Genomic DNA, 25,219 nt, shown 5'->3' with positions numbered 1-25,219 from the left:
CCAATCAACTTTCCAGCTCTTAGCTTCACCCCTCCCCCTCCTGTCTTCTATCATTTCAGATTTTCCCCTCCCCCTCCCACTTTCAAATCTCTTACTATCTTTTCTTTCAGTTAGTCCTGACGGAGGGTCTTGGCCCGAAACGTCGACTGTACTTCTTCCTATAGATGCTGCCTGGCCTGCTGCGTTCCACTAGCGTTTTGTGTGTGTCGCTTGAATTTCCAGCATTTGCAGATTTCCTCATGTTTGAGCTTAGAACATTCCAGTTAAAATTCCTTTGAACACGTATTGGGGATTACCCACTTCATATAACCTTTTAATCTCCTAGTTTATGTTGGCGCTGGTGAAGCCCAGTGACTACTTACTGGCGATAAAGAAAGCATAGAATACAACTAAATACATTATTAACAAAACTTTTCCTTGTAAAATTTATGGTAAACTGTCATCACAGATGATGGAGAGGCAAGCGAATGCGAGGCTGAGTTGAGGGTTGAAGCGTGCGGGTACAAAGCATGTTCGAGGCAGTCAGGGCAAGTGGAGCAGAGCAAAGTCGGAGCAGAGGAGAGGCAGATTGAAGGCCCGTCAATCTAAAGCGAAAGCAAGGTTTGATTGATCTAAGCGCCAGGCAGATTTGGAAAGGTCAGGAAAGGGCTGAAACTTGGTGATGGGTCCAGGCCCAGAGCGTACTAGTGCAAAGCAGAAATAATAAAAGTGTTCATGGGTTCAATGTCCATTTAGGAATCAGTTGGCAAGGTGGAAGAAACTGTTCCTGAATCACTGAATGTGTGCCTTTAGGCTTCTGTACCTTCTTCCTGGTGGTAACAGTGTGAAGAAGGCATGTCCTGGGAGATGGGAGTACCTAATGATGGATGCCGCCTTTCTGAGACGTCCTTGAAGGTGTCTTGGATACTACAGAGGCGAGTATCCAAGATGGAGCTAACTAATTTTACATCTTTCCATAGCTTCATTTGATCCTGTACAATAGTCCCCCCATACTAGACAGTGATGCAGCCTGCCAGAATGCTCTCCACAGAACATGTGTCTTAGGAATCAAATCAAATCTCCTCAAACTCCTAATGAAATATAGCCTCTGTCTTGCCTTCTTCACAGCTGCATGGGTATGTTGACCAGGTTAGATCCTCCGATAACTTGATACCCAAGAGCTTGAAATTGGTCACTCTTTCCAATTTTGATCCCTCTGAGGATTGGTTCATGATCCCGCGTCCTACTCTTTCTGAAGTCCACAAACAGCTCTCAGTCTTACTGACCTTGTTGCTGTGACAACACTCAACTAGCTGGTATATCTTACTCCTGAATGTCCTCCCCTCTCTGAGATTCTGCCAACAATGGTTGTATCATCAGCAAATTTATAGATGGCATTTGAGCTCTGCCTAGCCACACAATCATGGGTTTAGAGACAGTAGAGCAGTGGGCTAAGCGCACTTCCTTGAGATGCACCAGTGTTGATCGTCAGCCAGGTTAATTAGTTGTATTAACCAGTCCATGACATAACTTATTTTAGATTACATAAAACATGTCCTAACTCCATCAGTAATGTAAAAATATTTCTTTTTATAAATTAGATCAATGGGCGAGAGCTTGCCAATGTGACTCATCAGGAGGCGGTGGAAATATTTAGAAATTCTGGTGATGTGGTGACACTATTGGTTTTAAAAAAGGTAAAATGTGTGACTGTTAAGTCTGTATGTTGACCAGCCAACTTCTCTTTCCTATTTGCCTCAGTTATTAATGCATTATTTTTAGGGGAAGCCTGAGGGCCACTTTATATTTGAGCTTTTTGAAATGTGGGTATTGTTTTGAAGCTCCTACTTCCAAATAGCCATTTGGCTGGGATAATGTTGCATGAAAAGACTCAAGTTATTTTGTCAGTATTGGCTTGGTTATATTAGTCATTCTTTTGAGTCAGAAGTTTGTGGATTTAAATTGCATTCCAGATATGTAAGCACTGACACCTCTACATAGTACAGATTAGTGAAACACAGAATCTTGATACTCCACAGATCGGGTAGCATGACTGCAGAGAGGAAGCAGTCAATACTTCAGTTCAATGAACTTTTATTAGTTCCAGTAAAAGATCATTTGTTCTGGAATGTTATATCTGATTTCTCCACAGACGCTGTCAGAGCTACTGAGTATTTCCAGCATTTGCAGTTCCCTGCATTTTAACCCTTGGAATGTCTTGTTTAGTATTTATAGTCAACCATGTTACTTACAAAAGCATAAAAACAAGAGGTTCTCCAGATGCTGGAGTTACTTAAACAGATTGTCAAGTCACTATCACATTGCTGTTCCTATAATTTATGCTGTATTTATCCCAGCCACTGTGTTTATAATTGAAATTGTATTTTAGTATACAATTGTGAAATCCACTATTTAAATGCAAATTCTTTGGAGTTGGTCCTTAAAAAGAATATCTTTCAGTGATGCACTGAATCATCCAAAGGCACAGTTGAGTGAGAAAATGTTCTCATGGTTGGTGAATGCACACACATTAGTCCACTTTGTTATCACCTTTTTCCTAAAGTGCAGATTCATAATTAGATTTTAGAACTCAAAATCAAAAAATGAGATCCAAATCAGGCCTCCCACTTATTCTGCATTTTATTCTTCTGCAGAAAATAAAAACTAGGACTAATTAAAATGGTGAGCAAATTGCTTTAATTTTTTAATTGACTTTTATTTTGATCCATCTTGCCAAACAATCTGTTTTTGGCTTCGGTGTCTTGCGGTAACTTCATTAACTAGGGCATGCAGATTATTCCTAATATATTTCAATTCTTAAGGGAACATCATCTCAGGGTCAAAAATGATGAACCATAGCTGATTACAGATTGTGTAACAATACAGTCCCCATGTATTTATACCACAGATGGGAAATTAGCAGCCTAGGAAAGTGGAACTCTTCCACTTCCCAGCTAACAAATTCCCAGCAGTTTAGAGTACACTAAGTAACTGAAGACAAAACAGTTGCCTCTATTTTATTACTATGTGATACTTCCTATCCACTGAATTAAGTTAATTTACCAACAAAAATATTTCAAGTACAGCCTGGTTCTCTGAGCAAAAACATCGACTGTATTCAGGACCTGACTTTGCTTTTCATAAAATGTACTTTGGAATTGAAATCTTAAAGATATTGCTGTTGAATTTTATTCACTTTTCATGAGGGTTTTCCAGCAGTAGTGCAGCAGTTGTTGCCGCTGTCATAAAACTGCAGGAACCCAGTATTTGACTTCATACTGTGCAGAGCTTACATGTTTTCCTTTTGACCATGTGGGTTTCCACTGGGTACTCTGGTTTCCTCCTGCATCTGAAAGATGGGCAATTATTAACAGCCAAGGAAAGTAGAGCTCTTCCACTTCCCTGCTAACAAATTCCTAGCAGTTTAGCGTGCACTATGTATGTTGGGAAGTAACTTATCACTGTAAATGCAGGAGAATTGGGGTATGATGGAGGAGGCTTGTTAATTAGTGTGTGAGAAAGAATGGGCTATAGGGATGTATCTATAGAAATGGGACTGATGAAAGTGCTTTGAGAGTTGGCATAGTTTCTGTGAGTCGAACAGCAGCCTCCTGGGTCATATGTATGTAATATGAAAGTCAATTGGCATGTTAGCTTTCAAATGGTAATTGACTTAAAGCTAAGGGTGCTCAAATTGACCTTTGAAGATGACCTTCAGTTTTAGGGATCTTCAGAGAGTATACTAATACATTTTATCTTTTTTCAGGTAATCAAGAATAATCAAAGCAGCAAGTTAACTTTATCACCAGTAGTAATGGCAGTACTGGGTATTACAGTGTTGGCAATGTGTATATATGTGAAATATCGCCGTAGGTTATGAAGATACAAATTTTACTTTTCTTTTAAAGTAGGCCAAAAATTTCAATGCGCACTTCACTGCTGCTTATTTGTATGCCTAGCCAAATATTGACTTTGAAATTTATTAACTACCAGTGAATCTTAGAGAATGGAGACAGTAATGGAATTCCAGAATCATAGATAAGTTACAATGATCTTTTAATAATATAGCAAATTATGAAGCATGTTATAAATTACATACACTAAGTCCTCATTATTCACAGGGGGTAGGAGTATGGACTTCTTGTTCATAACAAAAAATTCAAGGATGCCATTAGACAAAGCACTCCCCAAATATATGCAAATATATTCTTAAAAACATTGCCATGTATTAATGCACACAAAAGTTTCTAAATACCAAAAAAGAAATAATTATTTGCTAATAAAGTAATTTCGGTAACAAGCAGTGATTGGTTTGAAAAAAGCAAAGTGCAGCTACGTAATCAAAGGCTGCTCTATATTAGGGAAGTACACAGCAAGGCATACTTAACACAAGTTGTCACGAAACTGATTACTATTTATACAGATAATACTTGGTTCCTTAACAGGAACATGAATATAAGTATATCTAAAAAAAATTAAGATGGAAACTGGGTTAACTTTGTGAATATGTAGAAAATTGGAATATTCTGGTCCAAACAGTGCCAAGCTGCGGTCTCCATTTGGCTCAGACTTAGTTGTTTTTTTAGGTCCGTAGCGTTGCTTTTAGTGACGGAGAGGGGAGTTTGGGGTCAGGTTAGGGTTTAGGGACAGGGATGTAGGGGCATTAGAGGTCAGGTCATAGTCTCTGCCTCCTCTCTGCATTGAAGGCCAGCAATGTGGACATGACATCCATGGCTGGATGTTGGGCAGACAAACACTATAGACGAAGACCGCTGTTGACCCCGCTTGTGCAAACTTCCAGGTCAGGGAGTCCCCCAGTGTTGGTCGGTACAGGGTTTTAAGGTCAAGGGGCAGGAGCCATGAGGGTTCATGACTCCCTAGCTGCATGGGTTGGCAAATTTGGGGTTTGAGGCCTGGAATTTGGAGTTCCATCATAGAGTCTGGAGTTCGGGATCCTAACAATGGCAAGACCAGGGGTCGGTACTCAAGGTCAAAACCTAAAGGTCAATCAGAAGTCAGAAAATCGAGGCCTGATGGCTGATGTCCTGGGTCCACGAGTCCTCCGGGGAAGTCTGAGGCCTGATATCTGTGGGTCTGCTGTAGGCCTGGATCAACTTGTTCTGGGGTTGGAGGACTGTCTGTGTTTGGTGGGTGGTTGAGTAGGAGGAAAGGGGCTTGTTTTGCTGTTGTTTTTGTTGCTTGTGTTGTTCTGCTGAGCACTATGGGCATGCTCTGTTGGCACCAGAATGTGCGGTGACATTTGCGGACTACCCCCAGGACTTCCTTAGCTTGTGTTGGTTGTTAACCAAAACGAAGTATTTAATTGTATGCTTCAGTGTACTTGTGATATGAATCTGCAGATGGCATCTCCTCAGATAATGAGGACTAAGTGTACTGAATTTTTTTAAATGGGTTTGATAAAAATTAAGCAAGGGTGATGTTTAAGGAAAAATTTTAAGCTAAAAGACATGCAAAAAATATCTTAATTTGATCAAATTCAACATGTACGTGCTATATCCGAGAAAAATTACTTCATTACATTCAGTTTTATTACCTATATTCTTGACAGATGATATTCTCCAGGAACAGATTAGCTTTTTTAAAATTGCATGCATGCAGTTGAGAAATGTATTGTTCATTATGTCACCTGCAGGAATATATTAAGATAAAATCTCATTTCACTAAATCTAGTAAATAGTGTACAGTTGCAAGAAAAAAATTTGTGAACCCTTTGTAATTACCTGATTTTCTGTATTAATTGTTCATAAAATGCAGTCTGATTTTCATCTGAGTCACAATAATAGACAAACATGATCTGCCTAAATAATAGCACACAAGCAATTGTACTACTTCTTGTCAATACTGAGTGCACCATTTAAACAATCACAGTTTAGGTTCAAAAATGTATGTGAACCTCTGGGATATTGGTTTCTATAAAAGCTATTTGGGGTCAGGTGTGCTGATCAATGAAATGAGATTGGAGGTGTGGGTTGTAGAGGTGCCATGCCCTATAAAATAACACCACAAGGTCAGGTTACTGACAAAGCTTGCTCTTAAGAAAGATCTGTTGATGCACACCATACCTTGATCAAAACAACTTTCAGAGGACCTTTGAAGAAGAATTGAAGAGATGCATGAAGCTGGAAAAGGCTACAAAAGCATTTGTAAAGACCTGAGTGTTCAGCAGTCCAGTTAGAGAAATTGGCTACAAATGGAGGAAATTCAGTACTGTTGCTACTTTTCCCTAGGATTGGGCATCCTGCAAAGATCACACCAAGAGCACAACATGCAATGCTGAAGGAGGTGAAAAAGAACCCAAGAGTAACAGCAAAAGACCTGCAGAAATCTCTAGAACTTGCTAAAGTCTTTGTTCATCTGTCCACTATCAGAAAAATACTGATCAAAATGGGTGTTCATTGAAGGACACCATGGAGGAAACCACTGCTCTCAAAAAAAATACATTGCAGCATGTCTCAAGTTTGCAAAAGACCACTTGGATGTTCCACAATGCTTTTGGGACAATGTTCTGTGGACAGATGAGACAAAAGTTGATTTTTTTTGGCAGAAATGCACACTGCAATGTTTGGAGAGAAAAGGGCACTGCACACCGACACTGAAATCTCATGCCAACTGTGAAGCATGGTGGAAGGCGCATTATAGTTTGGGGCTGCTTTGCTGCCACAAGACCTGGACAGCTTACAATCATTGAGGGAACAAATGATTCAAAATTGTATCAAGACATTTTACAGGAGAATGTCAGGGTAGCGGTCCAACCCCTGAAGCTTAATAGAAGTTGAATGAAGCAACATGACAAAGATACGAAACACAAGAGTTAATCAACAACAGGATGGTTTAAAAAAGAAAAAAAGTGATTTGGAATGGCTGAGTCCAGACTTTAACCCAATTGAGATGCTGTGGCATGACCTGAAGAGGGCTGTTCATGCAAGTTTGCCCAGAAATTTTGATGATCTGAAACAGCTTTGTATGGAGGAATGGTGTAAAATTCCACCTTGCCATTGTACAAATCTGATCAGAAGCTACAAGAAATGTTTGGTGGAGGTTATTGCTGCTAAAGGAAATTCTACCAGTTATTAAATACAATGGTTCACATACATTTTCCAGCCTGGATTGTGAATGATTAAACAACGTATTCAATAAAGACATGAAAAATACAATTGTGTGTTGTTAGTTTGGGCAGATTGTGTTTGTCTATTATTGTGACTTGGATGAAGATCAGACCACATTTTATGAAGCCAACCAGGTAATTGCAAAGGGTTCGCAAACTTTTTCTTGCAACTGTATTTTAAAATCCTAAGATCATATGGATTAAAATGTGATAAAGCTTCTTTCACACAAGGTTCCAGTATGTTAACCAGGATAATTTATGAATTAATGCATTTTGATGCTTTTTAAAAACTGAATTATCTTAAATATAAAACATTTGCATTGTTATTTAAGCACTTTCATCTTCATAAGCCTTATTACAACTGATTTGCTTAAATTATGTAATTTTTTAAAAAGTGATCAGCTGACGTGTTGGTTGTTGAATACTGATCAGCTGATATAATTTGCTTATGGAAGTTTTTTCAAGAATTCAGTGTAATGCTTACATTTAAGGGAACAGGATACAGATGTTTTAAATGCTATAATTGTTTTTAAAAGATCATAGAATTGTATTAATAGAATATGACAAGAAATCTAATGCTGGCTTTATAACTTTATCTGGATATCTTAATGAAAGGTGACAATGTTGCACCTCTGGTTTCAGAATGATTTCCACAAGTAGTTGGTAAATCAATATCTGGGAATATATCTTAAAAAAGGGTCTTGGCCCAAAATGTCGACCATCTATTCTTTGCCATAGATGCTGCCTGACCTGCTGAGTTGTTCCAGAATTTTGTCTGTGTTCCTTTTATTTCTATCATCTGCAAACTTTCTCGTGTTTGTCAATATCCGGGAAGACTATATCTGCATTATTTTGATCAGTTTTACTAAAAGACAATGTTGGGCAAGTCCCTAGAAATCAGCTTTTACACATTAATATCACACATTGGTTTTGTGATTATTCCAGATAAATTTGAGCAAATTCTGATTGCAGAACAATTGTAAATAATTAGTTTTATATTTAAGTTTTTATTTGAGAACTGTAGTCGAACTTCTTTTCAAGGTGCTATTTGTCAAAGTTGGCAATAGGCAATTGACAAGTTTGCTTTAGTCTTTCCTCAGATGCTTTGTCAATGAGCAATGCTGAAATGATGAATTAAATTCATGGCCTTAATTGCTGTCTTTGTTACAAGGGAAACAAGCCTAAGATATTCTTTGGACAGTATCCTGTTAAGTTTTACAAATTAATTTTGTAATTTAATGAAACCTAAACAATATTGTAATCCCTTTTCAAGGAATTCAGTCCAAAATGCGTCTACTTTGGGACTGCCTATTCCCTTTTAAAATTTAGATTTTCATAATTCTCTTAACTGTTAGCAATGTACACTAATCATACTTAAAATAGTATCTGAAAATCTCAGCTAACACAATTTCTGAAGTAACTGACAAACATTTCAGGTCAGTGCATAAGTGTTTCCAGATGTGCTGTGCAATTTCTGCTCTTTGTTTTATCACCCTGAAGGGAGATTATTACTCTTTGGGGAATAGAAGGCATAAAAGATGCTTTGAATTTTCCATCGCTATTTAAATGTGTATGGACCAATCCACTGAAGCTACTATGTGCCACTTTTACAATTTTTTTTCACTAAATTGGTAGACAGGAGGCTATCTTGTTCTGCTTTGGCCTTTGTCTATTACTGCCATTAAATTTAAGATACTTAATGAAAATATGCTGGAAAATGCACTCTAGCTTAAAATCATTTTAATTGTGTTTAAAAAAATGTATTCAAATATTATACCAACTATTTAACTGGTGATATGATTTATAACATTATCTTCATATGACACTCAAATTAGAATAAATCCCCCCCACAAGGGGATACCTGCGATTGTACATAGTTGACCAACAGAATCTACATTGTGCTTTTTGAGCTATGGCATAAAAAATTTTGACCCTTTGCCATGTCTGGCTCTTTGATCCATGTGGTTTGAACAGCAAAGAGTTTTATTTATTATATTTAATTTCTAATTGAATTATTTGAGCTGTTTTAATAGCAGCAGGGAGTTTGCATAAACTTTTCCAAATATCTGCTTTTCACAGTCATGTGTTGTTTACACACTTTTCTCAAGCAGGATCTTTTCCATAGAAGACAATCACAGATTCTAATTATAGATATTTGAAAATGACAACCTGCCCGAGGAAACACAAACTGAACACAATTTTCTCTAAAATTTTGAATTTTGAATCAGAACATCTTATTTTCTACCTTGATCAGGTTTCTGATTCTTGTTCCAAAACATTATCTTTTGTTGTGTAACACTAACAGTGGTGACTGTTGTAGATGGGGATATCCCTGTATTTGCCCTTATATAAAGTGTTATCAAAGTTTCCATGCTGAAGTAAACATGAGACAATAAACAGTGTAATATGCTGTAGATATACCCATCTTCATGTGCTAACACCATCATTGTTTGTGCTGGTGATATTCTTTGATCTTTGTAGCATGTCAATGTTTAAAAACAAAAACAGTCTACCTTGCTTTGCAACTGTTAAACTTATAAGAACATTTTTTTGTGGATCTGAGATATTTCAGAGGTATTTAAATTGAACAAAAAGGTTGTAGCTTTTATGACTTAATAAATGTTGCCACATGAACTGGAAAAATATTTCAAACTGATACTTTCCATGTACAATTTTGAACAGAAGAGTTTTTCTATTTTAATATTTCTCATAGACTACAAACTCAGTAGAATTGAGATATTATTAAAATCATATTCACTTCTTTTCAAAAATAATGCCGTGATATTGCTGCCTATATTGACCAACTGTGTTAATGCAATTCATTCTTATACTAGTACTGTGGGGATGATGAAATTTCTGCCTTTATTAGGGAAGAGTTTCTTTATTTTTAAATGAGGTTTTATATCTATTTCAGTATATCTTCACTTTTTCTATTAAAATGAAAATAAAGCTGCCAGAGCTGACTGTTTTAATTTATGTAGGCAATCAATGCTGATGAAACCACATCCTTTTTATTGATGTGTTGCCTTGATTCATAATCAGATGGCTTTTTTGATCATAAATTTTGTGTTTTTTTTATGTACGTAGTATGTGTGGGACTGAAGTGCTGCTAATTAACTGTGAAAATTGCATAATGATTCAAAGATAACATTTTTATGACTACAGTAATATTAACGAGCATCCTATGAAAGTCTCATATACATTATTACCACTGTAGTCAAGGCATTTGAACAAGTAAAATCTTGCAAATTTTGATTGATGCAAAATAAAATGAAGTTATTTATGCACATTTTTGTCAAATTGATGCCTGAAAGAAAAAGATGCATAAAATTTCTTGCTAAATATTTGCATTTTATTTAAGACACTTAGATTTATTAACTTGTGCCCTGCCAAGCAAGTGAACTATGCCACTATTCTGTTCACATTCTTGGAGAATTCGTACAATCTATACAGTTTTGCCCAAAAGTTCTGTAATTAAATGTGTGAAGAGCAGCTTGCTTGTCATTATTATTTACCTGGCTCTGCATAAAACTAAAGCAATTAAATTAAATGTAAGGAAAGAGCATAAAAAAACAAATCAGTGTTTGGATATATTGATTCCGTGATGTGCATAAGTACTGTTGGCTGGGATAAAGTTACCCAAGGCAAGACTTTTGGTCAATTGTGTCCGTTCAGAAATCATTCTAAATCGAATAATGGATTTCTCATGACTCGATGCCAAGTACTGTAGCACATTTCTTTGCAATTAATTCATCTGAAGCTTGGTCATGCAGTTACTTGATTATTTGTTTCCTCAATAATGGAAGTAGATTAAGATAAAATTAGCTGTATCAATTTCATCAGGATAATGGCCCAAATCATAGTAAGGCTAATATGCAGCATGTGCTGAAGTGTCACCTGTTGGTTAATCTTGTTTTTACACTAAGTAGATCCCCTCCTGTGAGCTTCCTTACCAAAGCCAGCTGCATTCTAATTGGCAGAGAACAGCACATCCTGCACAACTCAGCCTTCTGGTCATAAATAACAGGACTCACCCCCGGTAATGCTGTAACACTAGCTAGCCCATGTCCCAGGCTTACCAGTTATGAAGGAGCTTAATCACACCTTCAAAATTATATTTAATTAAAATAACTCATTTATAGTAGAAAACGCTAAAGTGTAATTGCTTGTAGCTTAAATGTAAGTTATCTAGTACTTATTCTTCCTGCTTTGTTTCTTCTGCTTTTTTTGCAGTCTGTGGATAAATTTTTCAATTGTAAGTGCTGGGAAGCTATAGAAACTCGTCTTGCAGCACTGGATCTTCAAAGAGCAATGATGTTCAGTTGTAAATGAGTTCAAACAGGTGGACATGCCTAAATCCCACCCCTTTACATACAGCTATATACTAGCAATCTTTCCTATATACTCTGTCGTAATGAAGAGTCTCAACCTGAAATGTTGACCTTTTGTCTCCACAGCTGCTGCTTCACTCACCAAGTTCTTTTAGGGTTTTGTTTTTGTTGTAGATTGCAGCGTTTGCAATCTTTTATTACTCCAGCATAACTGTTTTGCCGTAATCTGCTTACCTTTATATCAACAAATTAGTGTTACCACCACTAACTCATCATTAAAGTGAGTTCACAAGAAAAATATCTGCAAGTGTCCGCCATCTATTTTTTGATGTACCTCTGGCAGAGAGACACTGATGATTGACAATAAAGCCATCATCAAGTGGAAAAGTCAAATTTCCTTCAAAGAAATGCTGAGGAAAAAATGAAAAAAGCCATTTGTAATTTTTAGGTTTTACAGAGTCTGGCCCTGTGGTTCAGAAGGGTAGAGAAGGGAAGAGGAAGGCAGTAGTGATAGGGGACTCTATAGTTGGGGGTCAAACAGGCGATTCTGTGGATGCAGGAAAGAAACTCGGATGGTAGTTTGTCTCCTAGGTGCCAGGGTCTGGGATGCTTCCAAGATATCCTGCAGTGGGAGGGAAAACAGCCAGAGGTCGTGGTACATATTGGTGCCAATGAAATAGGTAGGAAAAGGGAAGAGGTCATGAAAAAAGACTACAGGGAGTTAAGAAGGAAGTTGAGAAGCAGGACCACAAAGGTAGTAATCTCGGGATTGCTGCCTGCGCCACGCGACAGTGAGAATAGGCATAGAATGAGGTGGAGGATAAATGCGTGGCTGAGGGATTGGAACGGGGGCAGAGATTTAGATTTCTGGATCATTGGGACCTCTTTTGGGGCAAGTGTGACCTGTACAAAAAGGACAGGTTGCACTTGAATCCCAGGGGGACCAATACCCTGGAGGGGGGAGGTTTGCTAAGGCTACTGGGGAAAGTTTAAACTGGAATTTTTGGGGGGTGAGAACCGAAATGAAGAGTCTGGGGAAGAGAAAGTTAGCTCACAAATGGAGAAAGCTTGTAGACAGTGTGAGAGGGAGGATAGACAGGTGATGGTGAAGGTTCGCGCTCAGACCAAAGGTTTGAGATGTGTCTATTTTAATGCAAGGAGTGTTGTGAACAAAGTGGATGACCTTAGAGCTTGGAGATATGATGTGGCCAATACAGAGCCTTTGATGGCTCAGGGACAGGATCGGTTACTTCAAGTGCCGGGTTTTAGATGTTTCAGAAAGGACAGAGGCAAAAGAGGTGGGGGCGTGTCACTGTTGATCAGAGATAGTGTCACAGCTGTAGAAAAGGTGGATGCCATGGAGGGATTGTCTATGGAGTCTCTGTGGGTGGAGGTTAGGAACAGGAAGGGGTCAATAACTTTACTGGGTGTTTTTTATAGGCCGCCCAATAGTAACAGGGATATCAAGGAGCAGACGGAAACGGATCCTGGAAAGGTGTAATAATAACAGAGTTGTTGTGATTGTAGATTTTAATTTTCCAAATATTGATTGGCATCTCACTAGAGTGAGGGGTTTAGATGATGTGGAGTTTGTTAGGTGTGATCAGGAAGGTTTCTTGACACAGTATGTAGATAAGCCTACAAGAGGAGAGGCTGTACTTGATTTGGTATTGGGAAATGAACCTGGTCAGGTGTCAGATATTAGTGGGAGAGCATTTTGGAGATGGTGATCATAATTCTATCTCCTTTATAATAGCATTGGAGAAAGATAGGAACAGACAAGTTAGAAAAGCATTTAATTGGAGTAAGGGGAATTATGAGGCTATCAGGCAGGAAAGTGGAGGCTTAAATTGGAAACAGCTGTTCTCAAGGAAAAGTACGGAAGAAATGTGGCAAGTAATTCAGGGGATATTTGTGTAGAGTTCTGTATAGGTACGTTCCAGTGAGACAGGGAAGTTATGGTAGGGTACAGGAATGGTCGTGTACAAAGGCCGTAATTAGTCAAGAAAAGAAAAGTTTACAACTGGTTCAGAGCGCTAGATCGAGAAGGTTATAAAGCTACTAGGAAGGAGCTTAAGAAGGAAATTAGGAGAACTAGAAGGGGCCATGAGAAGGCCTTGGCGGGCAGGATTATGGAAAACCCCAGGGCATTCTAAAAGTATGTGAAGAGCAAGAGGCTAAGACATGAAAGAATAGGACCTATCAAGTGTGACAGTGGGAAGTGTGTATGGAACCTGGATGAAACAGCAGAGGTACTAAATGAATACTTCATTATTCACTATGGAAAAGGATCTTAGTGATTGTAGTGATAACTTGCAGCAGACTGAAAAGCTTGAGCATGTAGATATTAAGAAAGAGGATGTGCTGGAGCTTTTGGAAAGTATCAAGTTGGATAAGTCACTGGGACTGGATGAAATGTACCCCAGGCTACTGTGGGACACTAGGGAGGAGATTGCTGAGCCTCTGGCGATGATCTTTGCATCATCAATGGGGACGGGAGAGGTTCCGGAGGATTGGAGGTTTGCGGATGTTGTTCCTTTTTTCAAGAACGGGAGTAGAGATAGCCTAGGAAATTATAGACCAGTGATTCTTACCTCAGTGGTTGGTAAGTTGATGGAGAAGATCCTGAGGCAGGATTTATGAACATTTGGAGAGGTATAATATGATTAGGAGTAGTCAACATGGTTTTGTCAAGGGCAGGTTGTGCCTTACGAGCCTGATTGAAATTTTTGAGGATGCTCGAGCAGTAGATGTAGTGTATATGGATTTCAGCAAGGCATTTAATAAGGTACCCCATGCAAGGCTTATTGAGAAGGTAAGGAGGCATGGGATCCAAGGGGACATTGTGCTTTGTGGCTGCAGAACTGGCTTGCCTACAGAAGGCAAAGAGTGATTGTAGACGGGTCAAATTCTGCATGGAGGTCAGTCACCAGTGGAGTGCCGCAGGGATCTGTTCTGGGACCCTTACTCTTCGTGATTTTTATAAATGACCTGGATGAGGAAGTGGAGGGATGGGTTAGTAAGTTTGCTGTTGACACAAAGGTTGGAGGTGTTGTGGATAGTGTGGAGGGCTTTCAGAGGTTACAGCGTGACATTGATAGGATGCAAAACTGGGCTGAGAAGTGGCAGACAGAGTTCAACCCAGATAAGTGTGAAGTGGTTCATTTTGGTAGGTCAAATATGATGGCAGAATATAGTATTAATGGTAAGACTCTTGGCAGTGTGGAGGATCAGAGAGATCTTGGGCTCCAAGTCCATAGGACGCTCAAAGCAGCTGTGCAGTTTGACTCTGGTTAAGAAGGCGTATGGTGTATTGGCCTTCATCAATCATGGAATTGAATTTAGGAGCCGAGAGGTAATGCTGCAGCTATATAGGACCCTGGTCAGACCCCACTTGGAGTACTGTGCTCAGTTCTGGTCGCCTCACTACAGGAAGGATGTGGAAGCCGTAGGATGGGTGCAGAGGAGATTTACAAGGATGTTGCCTGTATTGGGAGCATGCCTCATGAGAATAGGTTGAGAAAACTCAGCCTTTTCTCCTTGGAGTGACAGAGGATGAGAGGTGACCTGATAGGGGTGTATAAGATAATGAGAGGCATTGATCGTGTGGATAGTCAGAGGCTTTTTCCCAGTGCTGAAATGGTTGCCACGAGAGGACACAGGTTTAAGGTGCTGGGGAGTAAGTACAGAGGAGATGTCGTGGGTAAGTTTTTACTCAGAGTGATGAGTGTGCGGAATGGGCTGCTGGCAACGGTGGTGGAAGTGGATATGATAGGGTCTTTTAAGAGGCTTCTAGATAGGTACATAGAGCTTAGTAAAATAGAGGGCTCTTGGTAAGCCTAGTAATTTCTAAGGTAGGGACGTGTTAGGCACAACTTTGTGGGCCAAAGGGCCTGTATTGTGCCGTAGGTTTTCTATGTTTCTATGTAGCTGTTGCTAAATTTGCTAGTGGCACTAAACTAAACAGGAAGGTAAGTTGTCAAGAGAGTGGAAAGGAGACAAGGGGATGTGAAAAACTGAGTTGGAAAATGTGAAATTGACCATTTTGATAGGGAAATGTTTGAAAAATATCTACAAGGTCAGAGATTATGGAGGAATCTGGATGCCCTGGTGCCTGAGTCATATCATGCTGATAATGCACATACAACAAATAATTGGGAAAGCTCCCAAAATGATAGGAATTAATGCAAAAGTGGTGACGTTATGCTTCAGCAAAGTAGGGCATTAGTGAGACCACTTTTGGAGGACTGTGTGGAATAGTACCTTTGATCTTTGTCTGAAAAAAACTAATCTCGGAAGGATAAGAGTTTTAGTAGCTCTTGCTCCAAGAGTGATAGAAGCAAAAACTACATTATTTTTAAAGGCAGGAGTTGAAAAGTTACCAGGGTAAAAGGCATGCAGAGTTTGAGGTTATCAGTTTGATAATCGTATAAAATGGAATAGGATCTTAGAATAGGATTGAGAGGCCTCTTGTTACTTTAAATGTATCAATGGGCATAAGGTACCAAATTTCCAGAAGTACTTGGAGGAGCAAAAAGTGTCCAGTCACTTTAGATGTCTGTATTTGCTGATCTGTAAATTGAATTTTATTTAATGCTTTGCTAGTCATTTTTAAAAAGTCTTCAGTGAGATATCACTCTTTGTATATACAAAAAGAATTAATTATGAGAAGGGTTTGTCAAGTTGACTTTCATGTTGCTTTCATAAGCTTAGTAAACCTTTTTAATGCAAATAGCTGAAGTAAAGCAACTGCATTTATAGACATATTAACTCTCAGGTGTTTTGTTTGCCACATTCTTCCGAGAGTCATATTGCCCTGAGGTCCCTTGGGGAAGATGGCTTTTGTGTAACTTTGTTAAACTAACATGTAATTGGGAAGAATGGAGGAGTTCAGTGCACCTGCAAAGAGAAAAAGGTGGATACCCATTTGTACCACCCATCTGATGGGTTAGGCCTGACAAATAACAGCCCTGCAGCTGTGCAATCTGTAAAAGCTTCACAGGAGACGGCACTCAGCCTGCAGGGCAGGCAAAGGCCTCTTCCCCACAGAAATGAATCAGAGTCTGTTTTCAAACAAAACTCAGCATGTAATATCAATACAGACAGAAGTAAGATGTCCTAGGCAGAGAGCAATAAATTAGTGACACTGATTGAAATGGAAAATTAAAGATCTGAAGGTAATATTCTGAAAGTACCTAATGACCAGACAGAATCAAGAAGGGAAACCTTGACCTAATAAACAATGAGATCCATCTCCATAGCCTCTTTTCTCTATGGATAAAGGCAATAGCCATCCTGTTTCCACTAAAAGCAGGCAGAACAGTCCTGATTACAAAAAAAAACAAGAGCTTCTGAAAGCATTGACATTGAGTTGAATTGTCATTCGCCCAAGGCTTTTGAGACTCTACAATTAATTTGACTAAAAGACTCTGAGAAGCTTTTTTTTTAAAAAAAGTTTCAGTTAAAGTCAAAAGAAGACTTGTGATACACATCATGCTATTATGAGTATGTGACTATCTTACAATACTTAAGAGGAGCAAAATAAAATCATGAGAAGCTGACAAAAAATGATTTAGTAGGATACAGAATGGTGATCAAAGTGCATGAAGAGACTTCTTCCTAAGAAACACACACAAAATGCTAGAGAAACTCAGCAAGTCAAGCAGCCTCTTCAGAGAGGATAACAGTGGGTAGTTTGGGCTGAGACCTTCCATAAGAACTGCAAAAGAAGGGGAATGAGTACAGCTGGTATGTGATAGGACCTAGTGAGGGGGAAGGTGGATGATTGGGAGGAGGTTGGATGACGCAAGAAGCTGGGAGGGGATTGGTGTAAAATGTAAAGGGCTGAAGAAAAAATCCAATGGAGAAGACAGTGGATTATGGAAGAAAGGGAAGGAGGAGGCAAACCAGCAGGCATTGATGGGCATGTGAGAAACAAAGTCGTGAGAAGTCCCAGCGATGTTTGTCTCACTTAATATTTCCAGCATCTGCAGAAACTCTTGTGTTTATCTTCCTAGGAAGTTTATAATATTCAGTGAAGAACTTAACATGGGTACATGCAGAGGGACTGAAAGGGAGAAGTTCAGTCACATCCACTTCAAGTGAGTCAACATGCACCAGTGTATATCAAAGGAGCAGCAGTAGAGTAAGTCAGCAGTTTTAAATTCCTGGGCTTTAGTGTATCAAATGATATGTGCTGGGCCCAGCATATTGATGCAATCACAAGAAGAGCAGTTCAGCATCTTAGAAGTTAAGGAGTTTCAACATGTCACCAAACACTCTTAACAAACTGTTCTAGATTTACTGTCGAAAGTATCCTGACTACCGGTAATTGTCATTGTCTGGTATGGCAATCTGAGCATGCAGGGATGCAAGAAGCTGCAGAGTAATGGACTCTGCCCAATACATCACAACCATGTCCCTCCCCACTATCAGTAGTCTCTACGTGATGTGGAGCTACTGTCGGGCAAGAGGTAGAGAAACCTTAAATCCCACATCGCCAGATTCAAGAATAGCTACTTTGCTTCAACCATTAGGGTTGCATCAGCTCTTCTTCAAGCCCTAATCACTACTGCATAACAACACTATGATCACTGATCACTTTGCATTAAAATAGAGAGGTTTTTTATTTCTAATTGTGTTTTTCTTGTAAAGATTGTGGAAACTTTGTTTTTCTTATGAATGCTGCTTATCTACAGTAGATGTATATGCCAACGATGCTGCTGCAAGTAAGATTTTCTTTGCATCTGTGAGTACGTGTGCTTGTGCATCTGACAATAAATTTGACTTTGAACACAGAGCTCTCTAACTTGTCTTTTTTTGTTATTACCATGGATATGCTTGAAAAATGCTGACAAACAGGTCAAACATCAGAAATGTAAGTTACAATGCTCTATTATTTGAGAACGTACTGCATAATCAGCAACTCCAAGGCAGTTGGGAGGAAACCATTAAGATACTACACAAACTTTATAAAAGCGAAGGCTTGGAAATGAGTTTCAGAAAAATCACAGGTTTGACACAATCAGCAAAAGCAAAAGATTCACATACTGCAAAATGTTGCATTGACAACAAATTAATAGAATTTATGTCCCCTGTAGAGCCTGAGGTACTTAGGAGCCCAAATAGAGTTATGTCATGGTGTCACCAAGGAAGGTGCATGCCGAAAGGTGGATGGATGATTTTAAAAGGAGGAGAAACCCTTTTTAAAAAAAGTGGACTACACAAAACATGGTTCCAAGACCACCTTCACATGATTCTCACAACAGCCTTCCAAAACAGTTGGAGAATCAGAATCAGGTTTATTATCACTGGTACGTGTTGTGAAATTTGTTGTTGATTTGTGATAGTAGTACAGTGCAAGACATAAATATTAGTATGTTATTAAAAATATAAACAGTGCAAAACTGGAATAGTGAGATAGTGTTCATGGGTTCATAGGCAATGCCTGAAGCATTACGTTTGGGTCTTCTGGCTGCTGTAGTAATGAGAACAAGACATGTCCTGGATGGCAAGAGTCTTTAGTTGATGTTGCCTTCTCATGGTACCAAGTTTTGAAGATGCCCTTGATGTGGAGAATTGTTCCAGTGATGGACCTGGCTGGTCTGTAACTCTATACAGCCTCTTTTGAACCAGCATATTGGCGCCTTCGTACCAAGCAGTGATGCAACCACGCAGAATGCTCTCTTCTGCATCTGTAGAAATTTGTTAAAAGTATTTGTTGAAATGCTGGACCTTCTCAAACTCCTAATGAAGAATCACACATAAAATGCTGGAGGATCCCCACAGGTCAGGCAGCATCTATGAAGGGGAATAAACAGTTGATGTTTTGAACCAAGATCCTTTATTTCCCTCCATAGATGTTGTCTAACTTGCTGAGACCCTTCAGCATTTTGTGTGTGTGTCTGTTGATCAAGATTTCCAGCATCTGTATAATCTTTTGTATTTATGAATCCTAATGAAGTATATCTGCAGGCATGCCTTTGTCATGATTGCATCAGTGTGTTGGGCCCAGGATAGATCCTCTGAGGTGTTGATGCCCAGGAACTTGAAGCTTCTCACCCTTTCCACCATTGAACCATCAAAGAGGACGTGTGTGTTCTCCCACCTTCTCCTTCCTGAAATCCACAATCAGTTCCCTGGTCTTATTGACATTGCGTACAAGGTTGTTGCTGAAACACCACTCAACCAGCTGATCTACCTCACTTCTGTGCACATCCTTGTTGCTACCCAAGATTCTGTCTTTAACAGTGGTGTCACTGGTGAATTTATAAACAGTGTTTGATCTGTGTATAGCCACATGGTCATGGGTGTAGAGACCGTAGAGCAGTGGAATAAACACCAGTCTTTGAGGTGCACTTGTTTTGATTATCAGTGAAGAGGAGATTCTATTACTGATCTGCAGTGACTGTGGCCTCCTGATGATGGAGTCAAGGATCCTATTGCAACAGGAGGTACGAAGACCCAGATTTTGAAGTCTGTTGATTAGTGATGAGGGGACGATGGCACTGAATGCCAAGTTGTAATTGATTAACAGCAGCCTGTTTGTATTGCAATTCTCTAGGTGTTACAAGGCCAACTGGAGACCCAACGAGATTGGATCTGCTGTAGATCTATTGTGGTTGGCAAACTGCAGCAGGTCCAGGCCCTTGCTCAAACAAAAGATAGCTCGAGCTATGAAAAACCTCCCAAACCACTTTATTACAGAAGATCTGTGCTACTAGAGAATTCTCAATGAAGCGGCTCAGCCTGCTCTTCTTGGACACTAGTGTCATTGATGCCCTTCTGCAGTAGATGGGAACCTCTTCCTGCAGCAATAAGAAGTTGAAGATGTCCTTGAATATTCCATCCAGTTGGTTGATGCAGATTTTCGATTCCTGGCTAGGTACACATCGAGGTTTGACATCTTGCAAAGGTTCACCCTCTTGAAGGATGTTCTGACATTGACATCTAAGACAGAGGCCAAAGGTTGCCAGGTGTTATGGGGATTTGCATGGGTGGAATGTGATCTTCCCTTTCAAAGTGTGCATAAATGGCATTGATCTAATCAGATGTGAAGCATCACTGCTGTTTATGCTGCTGGGTTTCACCTTATAGGAAGTAATGCCCTGCAAACCATACCACATCTAATTGTCTCTCTAACTTCACACAGAATTGCCTTTTCATTCTCATGATCACCTTCCATAGATTGTGTGTGGAGTTCTTGTAAGGTTCTGGATCTCTGGTCTTGGAACACCGCAGATTTAGCCCTTAACAGGCTGAAAAGCTCCAGATTCAACCATGGCTTCTGGTTTGAGTATATCTGGTACTTGCACAACTCATGCAGTGCATATAACAATGCATGTCTAGTGCTACTTAAGGGCAGCTCCTCTTGTTAAAGAGGAAGTTTCATTATAATTACTAGAAACAATAGGAAGTTACTTCAAACATGTATCATTTGTGATACTTTACGTAACAGATTCAGTGGTGAGTGAACATATACCAATTATTTTAAATGGAGTCACTCATAGGTTCTGTATCTACAGTGAAACAAGAAGTCTCCTAGACAACAGGTAGTGGATGGGAATGCTGATGGATGACAGTGCTGAGAAATTTTACAGGTCAAAAATGAATGGAGTGGTAAGCGGTTTATTGATTTTGTTGGAATTTTCAAGGTGAGTAACTTGATCTTCAACTGGCCTTTTCAGCCAAATATAGCCCCAACCTTATCTACTAGAGGACGTCATTGCCTTTAATAGAATTGGCCTTTATGAAACGTTAGACATGGTATTGAAGTGACAAATACATGTATCCAATGAACAGCTTAGTTGATATTGGCTGCATAGAAATTTAAGGTAGTATGTGTTAATGCATTGTGAAAAGAGTTCCTATGAAAGAATACCTTAAAGAAATAAATTCTTTCTTTGAAGTCTTTACCAAAAAGGCAGAGGTTATACCTGAAAAGTAATTCACTGAATACTCATTGCTCACTGATCAAACTCTCACAACATTCACTGGCTTTACCACAACCAAACACACATGGTGTTGCCAGTGCTGTTTGTTACGGGGGCCCCATCTCTTTCCCCTCAGTCTCTGCTGACTGAAGAGCTGCTGTAAGCACAGTGGAGTCTGGAGAATGACAAATGCCAGTACAGTCCTGGCATTAGTAGGTTAACTGGTTTATCTTTGACAATAGGGGAGATTTTAAAAAACAGTAACTGGAGGAAACATTTCATAGTCATATGGAAAAAACTAGTTGCAAGGACAGTCGGAATCTTTTCCCAGGGTAGAAATGTCAAACATTTAACGACATGCTTTAAAGGTTTTAGGGGTGCGGTGAGGGGTGAAAAAGTACCTGGAATACGTTTATAGTAGTGGAAGCAGCTTGGATGAGTTTAAGAGGCTTTTAGGCACATGAAAATGAAGGGAATTGTGGATGATATACAGGAGGAGGACATTTAGTATAAATTGGCATCAAGATTGGCACAATATTGTGGGGCATATGGCCTGCCCAATGCTGTACTGTTCACTGTTGAAAAGTCTGAATTACCTGGATTGGCTGATTGAAATTTTTGATGAGTAATGGAGAAAATTGATAAATATTATATGATTGATGTATGGATTTCATGAAAAGTTCTACTGCACTAAAGGGGTCAACAGGCGCATCAGTTTGAAATTGGCAAAAGCAGAGTGTTTCAGTAAATGGTTATTTAGATAACCATTTAGATAAATTTTGATATGTGACATTTATGATAAAAATTTAAAATTTGTAGATGAATAAAGCTTGGATTCTTGCTCATCTGTGCAGAGGGTATTAATGGATTTCAAGAGCACATTGACTCTTACAGATCACATTTAATGCTGAGAAGTATGCAGTGACACATTTTGGAAGAAGGAACAATATAGTCAAATTAGTAGATACTAAAGGGGATACAAGAATTGAGAGACTTGAATGCATGTGGGTGTAAATCACTGTAAGTAGAAAGGCCATTTTGAGGAAGTGATAAATAAATTATACTGCTGATCTAAGAGGAGAAATCTCAATTATAAGAATAAACTACTGAATGAGGATTATGGCTTCAATAATAAACATCTTTGGGTGTTGGATAAATAAAAGTAAAATATGCACAGTTATGGGGAAAATATAGGGAAGTGAGACTAACTGGATTGTTGATTGAAAGAGCCAAATGATCAGAATCATTTATTTCTTTGCCATATCTCTAGATTCTGGAAAGTTGCAAATATAACTCCACTCTTTAAGAAGAGAGGGAGGCAGAAGAAAGAAAATTTTAGGCCAGTTAGCTTGAATTCAGTGGTTGACAAGATGTTGGAGTCCATCATTAAGGATGAAGTTACAGGATGGAGGCACATGATAAAGTAGACCAAAGTCAGTATGGTGTCCTTAAGGGGAAATCTTGCCTGACAAATCTGTTGGAATTCTTTGAGGAAATAACAGGCAGGATAGACAAAGGGAAAACAGTGGATGTTGTTTACTTGGATTTTCAGAAGGTCTTTGAAAAGGTGCTACATATGAGGATGTTTAGCAAGATAAGAGCCCATGGTATTACAGGAAAGACACTTACTTGAATAGAAGATTGCTTGACCATCAGGAGGTAAAGAGTAGAAATAAATGGGGCCTTCTCTGATTGGCTGCTGGTGACTGGTGGTGTCTGCAGGGGTCAGTGCTTCTTTTCACATTACATGTTAATGATCTCCATGATGGAATTGATGGCTTTGCGACCAAGTTGTGGATGATACGAAGATAGGTGGAGGAGCAGGTAGTGTCGAGGAAGCAGGGAGTCTGCAGAAGGATGTGGGCAGATTAGGAGAATGGGCAATGAAGTGACAGATGGAATATAGTGTAGGGAAGTGTATGTTAAGTGATTTGTAAGAAGGAATAAAGGCATAGACTATTTCTAAACAAAGAGAAAATTTTAAAAAATCTGAGTTTGAAATGGACTTAGGAGACCTCATGCAGGATTCCCTGTAAGTTAACTTGTAGGTTGAGTTGGTTGTAAGGAAGGCAAATGCAATGTTAGCATTCATTTTGAGAGGACTAGAATATAAAAGTTAAGATGTATCACTGAGAGTTTATGAGGTATTTGTCAGTCTGCATTTCGAGTACTGTGAGAAGTTTTGGGCGTGTTATCCAAAAAGAAAAGTGCTGGTATTAAATAGGGTCCACGAGAATGATTCTGGGAATGAAAGGGTTAATGTATAAAGAGCATTTCATGGTTCTTGGCCTGTACTTGCTGGAGTTTAGAAGAGTGATGGGGAATCTCATTGAAAACTATCGAACACTAAAAGGTCAAGATAGTATTATTGTGGATAGGATGTTTCCCCTGGTGAGGGGAATTCTGGGACCAGATGGCACAGCCTCAGAATAGAGGGACGTCCATTTAGAACAGAGATGAGGAGCAATTTCTTAAGCTAGAGGGTGGTTAATCTGTGGAATTCATTGCCACAGAGGCTGTGGAAGCCAAATCACTGGATTTATTTAAAGTAAAGGTTAATAGGTTTTTTTAGTTGATCAAAGGTTTTGGTGAGAAGGCAAGAGAATGGGGTTGAGATGGATAATAAATCAGCCATGACTGAATGGTGGAGCAGATTCGATGCGCCAAATGGCCTAATTCTGCTCCTATAACTTTTAGTCTTATGGTCTCATTGGTTAATTCTATTAAAGTGTCAGGAATCATTTGACAAAATAATTTTCTACTGTAGACAGCTTCTTTAGCCCAGCTATAACATTTTGATTATTCTCTAGAAAATAATAAACTTTTTGGAATGCAGTGGTATATAATTTAAACAATAATTATTCAGTGCTTGGCATTATTATTTGAGACCTGCTTGACTTTATCTTTACAATACGTATTTGGAACAGACTCTGATGTCATTGGAGTAGTTTTTTTAAAAGCAGGCTAGGGATGGTGCAGGAGAGTGTGCAATGTAAATGATTGTAGAATTTTGGGCATAAGTACAAAAAACCCAGATTTCTTTATTATCATCTGATCTCACCACCTGAATGTGCTCATGTTTGGTTAGGGAACATTATCTATAGGTTTCTTGCCATCAGGGCTGTTCTAAGACCCTCAAATAACAACCAGGCTGTGGAGCACAAATTCTTGCAATTCTATATGTATTTAAAGCAAGCCTGCACTGAGATGTCTGCTTACAGGAATGCATGTTTATATCCTTGGTACAAGCATATAAATATTACAGTCGTAATTGGTGGTGGTTGTCCATTGTTTCTGACAGGAAACCTGTGGGGGAGAGATGTGTAAATGGAAAAGCCATTGCATTGGGGCTATTCCCCTCTCTTAACCTCAGAGGTCCGGTTCCAAGAGAATGAACAAATGTCACAAATGTGGTCTTCCTTGGTTGCAATGGATGAACATAACTTCATCTTACCTCGTCATGCCTTTCCCTCCCCATGAGGATTTGCAGACCCACCTTCCCAGCCACTGAATCTCACTTTAGATCTCATCCTCCCAGTAGGCCGGAGCTTGTTTCGAATGCTAGGACAGGCATGTCCCTATCTCACTAAGAGTATGAGGCCACTGGCTGCACTCACCTGGTTTAGCCCACATGTCTAAGCGGTGTACCGGAGGGGTGGGGATGACCGCTATTGTGTGCAAACAGCTACATGAAGCCACAGATGAGAGCTGAGTGGTGGGCTCACAGGTGAGCAATCATGGGTGAACATCACTAGTCCCTTCACCAGAAGTGCTACCCCTCCCTGGATACCCCATACACCCCATACTCATAATTAAGACATTCAGTAAATATTGTTATCTTTTTAAATAAT

At 39.2% G+C, this 25,219-nt stretch overlaps 1 protein-coding gene across 2 annotated transcripts in view; it reads left to right on the top strand.

The window, feature by feature from the left end:
• synj2bp (synaptojanin 2 binding protein) overlaps positions 1-18,235 on the top strand; it is a 37,703-nt gene extending 19,468 nt beyond the window's left edge. The window contains exons 3-4 of one of the 2 annotated variants that reach the window (XM_073040242.1): positions 1,581-1,676; positions 11,339-18,235. In XM_073040242.1, coding sequence (XP_072896343.1) covers positions 1,581-1,676; positions 11,339-11,437 — 195 coding nt within the window. In that variant the 3' untranslated portion in view covers positions 11,438-18,235. Of the gene's footprint in view, positions 1-1,580; positions 1,677-3,745; positions 10,062-11,338 lie in introns of those variants that run through there. The other variant, XM_073040241.1, reaches the window with a different exon arrangement.
• The last annotated feature ends 6,984 nt before the right edge of the window (positions 18,236-25,219 follow it).

Source organism: Hemitrygon akajei, chromosome 3 (genome assembly GCF_048418815.1).
Source record: "Hemitrygon akajei chromosome 3, sHemAka1.3, whole genome shotgun sequence".
Classification (NCBI taxonomy): domain Eukaryota; kingdom Metazoa; phylum Chordata; class Chondrichthyes; order Myliobatiformes; family Dasyatidae; genus Hemitrygon; species Hemitrygon akajei.
The sequence above is the reverse complement of the archived record's forward strand: the minus strand, read 5'-3'. Positions and strand labels throughout refer to the sequence as shown.